The sequence below is a fragment of the Nanorana parkeri genome, unplaced genomic scaffold (genome assembly GCF_000935625.1).
Source record: "Nanorana parkeri isolate BGI_ZX_2015 unplaced genomic scaffold, ASM93562v1 scaffold475, whole genome shotgun sequence".
Classification (NCBI taxonomy): domain Eukaryota; kingdom Metazoa; phylum Chordata; class Amphibia; order Anura; family Dicroglossidae; genus Nanorana; species Nanorana parkeri.
In genome coordinates, this window is record NW_017306743.1 from 23,773 (window position 1) to 27,631 (window position 3,859).

General features: G+C 49.2%; 1 protein-coding gene across 1 annotated transcript in view; it reads left to right on the forward strand.

Moving 5' to 3' along the window:
* Positions 1-3,859, forward strand: part of LOC108790439 (disks large homolog 3-like) — a gene marked incomplete at its 5' end in the record, with an annotated part of 38,551 nt that overhangs the window by 23,356 nt on the left and 11,336 nt on the right. The window contains 2 exons of the mRNA XM_018560694.1: positions 371-547; positions 1,779-1,851. Of these exons, the coding sequence (XP_018416196.1) occupies positions 371-547; positions 1,779-1,851 (250 nt within the window). The remainder of the gene's footprint in view (positions 1-370; positions 548-1,778; positions 1,852-3,859) is intronic.

Below are 3,859 nucleotides of genomic sequence, written 5' to 3' on the forward strand. Positions count from 1 at the left end.
CTCGGCCAGGATAGAACACTCGAGGGGGGAGAGCAGGAAATGGCAGAAATTGAATGCATTTCCAGGTGAAAATCCTAAACTCTGGGGGTAAAAGACTATAGATACATAAAAGGGTGTGAGCTGTAATACTTGTATAGAGCATCTCCCACCATGGCTGAGCCGGGCAAGTAACTTATGGAATGGATACGGGTAAACATTGCCGTTCATAGTATATTCATGTATGAAGCTGACGTGTTTATGTACGCTGTCATGTGTGCGGGTCTTACATCGATCAGAGCCTTTTTGTTTTTTCTTTGAACTGGTTACACTGGTTGATCTGCTTTTACTAGTGACCGCGAGATATGTAACTGGGAATTTGTCCTCTTCACAGGGCGCTCTTCGACTACGATCGCTCTCGGGACAGCTGCCTACCGAGCCAGGGTCTGAGCTTCTCCTATGGGGACATCCTGCATGTCATCAATGCCTCTGATGATGAATGGTGGCAGGCCAGACTGGTCACTCCGCACGGGGAGAGCGAGCAGATTGGTGTCATCCCCAGCAAAAAGAGGTAACTGGAAGCCGAGTGCACGTTTTCCGGAACGGCTCCCTGTGTCCGTGTGTGTTCCAAGTGAAGGTCATTATATGTATAATAGGGATGCACCGATACCGATACTAGTATCGGTATCTGTGCCGATACCGAGTATTTGGGTGAGTACTCGTACTCGCCCAAATGCTCCGATACCTAGCACGAGTACTTCCTATATCAGGAAGCCGGGCAGCGCGTCATTACACGCTGCCCGGTTTCCTTATTGGCCGGGAAACTGCTCCATGCTCTCGTCACTTGTGATGAAAGAGCATGGAACCGACTTCCCGCAAATCAGGAAGCCGGGTAGCGTGCAATGACGCGCTGCCCGGCTTCCCGATTTGATCAGAAAGCTAGCCAATCCGAGAGGGGGAGACCCAGCGGCATACCTGGCCTGGTGCCGCTGCTGACATTCATATACATAATCCTATTCTGGCTGTTAGCAGTATCATAGTATGTGTGTATCTATTAGCTGCACAGGTAATGCAGGGGTACCTCCCCAACCGTGCCCACCATTAAAATGTCATCATCCTGGTCTGCTCCTTCCCCATTCCGAAAACTCTGACATTTGCTCCCGTCTGGTTTTTAAAATATACAATTGAAATTGTACTGTTAAAAGAATATCTGATCCTGTCAGAAATCTTGTGAGCGGATACCAGTCAGCACTTGAATGGGGGTAGGAGGGGGTCTAAACAGACCCCTGATATTTCCATTTTTAAAATAGAAAAATAGATTGAGGACACGGAGTCCTCAATCTCTTATTCTGCAGCTCCAGTTATCATTGAACGGGAATCCTCTATACTGAGAGTTCCTGTTCATTCATAACTTGAGAACATTTGTGTGTTTTACTATATCCACAATCATGAATGAACAGGAGGTGATGTAGATCACTTCCCATTCATTCATAATTTGGGATATAGTACACATACAATGTCCTCAATTATCTACAAACACTCAGCGATCACTGATCACCGACTGCTTGTACCCGCTCTCCTCTCTCACACACTGTCATAGGAGGCTGAGCGAGCGGTGCGAGAGGAGAGCTCAGCCTCCTGTGACCGTGCGGCTGTCTCTGCCCACACACTGTTCTGCCAGACTGTGATAGGAGGCTGAGCGGTGTGGGAGGAGAGACGCCGGCCGCTCACAACGCTCTCCCTCCGCAGCGCTCGGCCATAGATTTTTGGATATAAATCTGTCCGTTGTGTATTTTTTGCAGAGTTGAGAAGAAAGAGCGAGCAAGACTTAAAACTGTCAAATTCCACGGACGTTCCGGCATGGAGTCCAACAGAGTGAGTACAGAAGGCGTGCCAAGATCATACATGACGATTCATGGGAGGGGGCGGTTGGTGCTGCCCGGGTGTGGGAGGACTCTATATAATAATATACATATTTTTGGGAGTGCAGTTTTGTGACACATCGTTCAGGGCCGGATGCTATATGGGCAATATTTAGTAACATGAGCTTGCAACTGAAATCGACCCCAATTGGTCACTGCACAGAGAGAGCAGCCCCCCGATGGAGGGGGACATGGAAAATGATTGCACGGTGCTCCAAATTTGTGCGTGCACCGATGTGCCTGGCCGGCAGTAATTGATCACAAGCGGTTTTAGTAGCGCCATGATGCTGCCAAATATCTCCCATGCGCCCCATCCCTGGGGAGCATTGTAAGGCACTGGGCTTGTATTCTGAAGAGATAACATGGGGTCATCTTATTTATTTTTTTATTTAGTTACCTAGGATACCATAGGACAGGATCTGTCTGGCTGAAGCAAATTCATTATTAAATGATAAGTGCCCTTTAAGACAAATCGCACGCTTTTTGCCCCCCTTCCCCTAACTTGCCTCACTCTGATGGCGCATCCGCAGGTCTGCACTGTCCTAGTCGTGTCCCAAAGACTTCTATAGGACCATCTCTGATCGCCCCAGGGGCTCAGTCTCATGGACGTCTATGGGGCACTAATGCACCGGTGTGGCCAAGCTTGGATGTAACCAAACCGCAGAACTGCGGCCATCGAATTGGAGTAATAGGGGGAGGGGCGGGTTAGGGTAAAGGGGCAAAAGGGATGAATGTACTTTTATTTTAACGTCCACTTATCCTTTAGGGCCGGTTCACACCACAAAGTCTGCGTTCCAGAGCGTTCTGCCTCCGAAAAGCAAACCGGCCGGCTACTTGTGGGAGGGGCAGTGCATTGAAGTCAATGGCACCGCAGCCACACCCCCTGCCTGCTTGCACCGGAACGCAGGCACATTAATGCCTGCGTTCTGTTCCAGTGTGATCTGCAAAAATAGTGCTTGCTGCATTTTTGAAGGTCGCATTGGACTGGAAGGCAAGCACTAATGTGCCTGCGTTCCGGTGCAAGCAGGCAGGGGGTGTGGCTGCGGTGCCATTGACTTCAATGCACTGCCCCTCCCACAAGTAGCCGGCCGGTTTGCTTTTCGGAGGCAGAACGCTCTGGAACGCCGACTTTGTGGTGTGAAGCGGCCCTTACGGTTAAGTTGAGAGTCGATTCTGTCAGGAGGGGGTGCGTTTTATTTGTAGTTCGTTCATGTGCTTGGTTGCTCAGATCTGAAAGCTGTATATGTACCTGAGCCTTGTTTAGATCATTTTAAATGTTGTAAGAAAAGGAGGAAATGTTCTGAGTACAAATGGAGAGCTACAGGGGCCTCATTTATCAAAGTGCCTCAGCTCACATCAGTAAAGACAAGAGGCGCTGGATACAAATTTTGGATGAATGGGTCAGATTATAACCGGCCACATTGGCTCCGGTGAGGCTCCTCTCCTCAAAACAGGACACCCCTTAAAGAGGAACTCCAGGAAAAACTTTTATTACCCCTCGCAGTGTGCGGAAGAAGCCCCTGCGAGGGTTAAGTGCTCGATTTTTGTCTAGGTGCTAAAATAAGTTATACTCGCCCCATGCTCTGAGCCAGCTTGTTGTTGGACCGTTCCCTGGAGCTCTCCTCCTTTAAAAAAAAAAAAAAAAGGGGGGGGGGGGGGGGACCAAGAATTGAGAATCTGCACGTACACAGTCCGAGAGCGCCAAGCTTAAGGTCCGAGAGCGCCAAGCCTAAGGTCCGAGAGCGCCAAGCCTAAGGTCTGCGAGCGCCAAAGCTTTTAATGTTTCTGGTTCACAATCGGATAATCTAAAATGGCCGACGCACTTTTGGGGGCCCATTATTCAGGGCTCGGGTATTGCATAAGAGACCCTGTAAATACTTTTTACTGACACGCTGGTTGCAGGAGTTCTCTAACTCTTCTACAATTGGGTAATGAGTGGTAGGACTTGAAGATGGGACCAG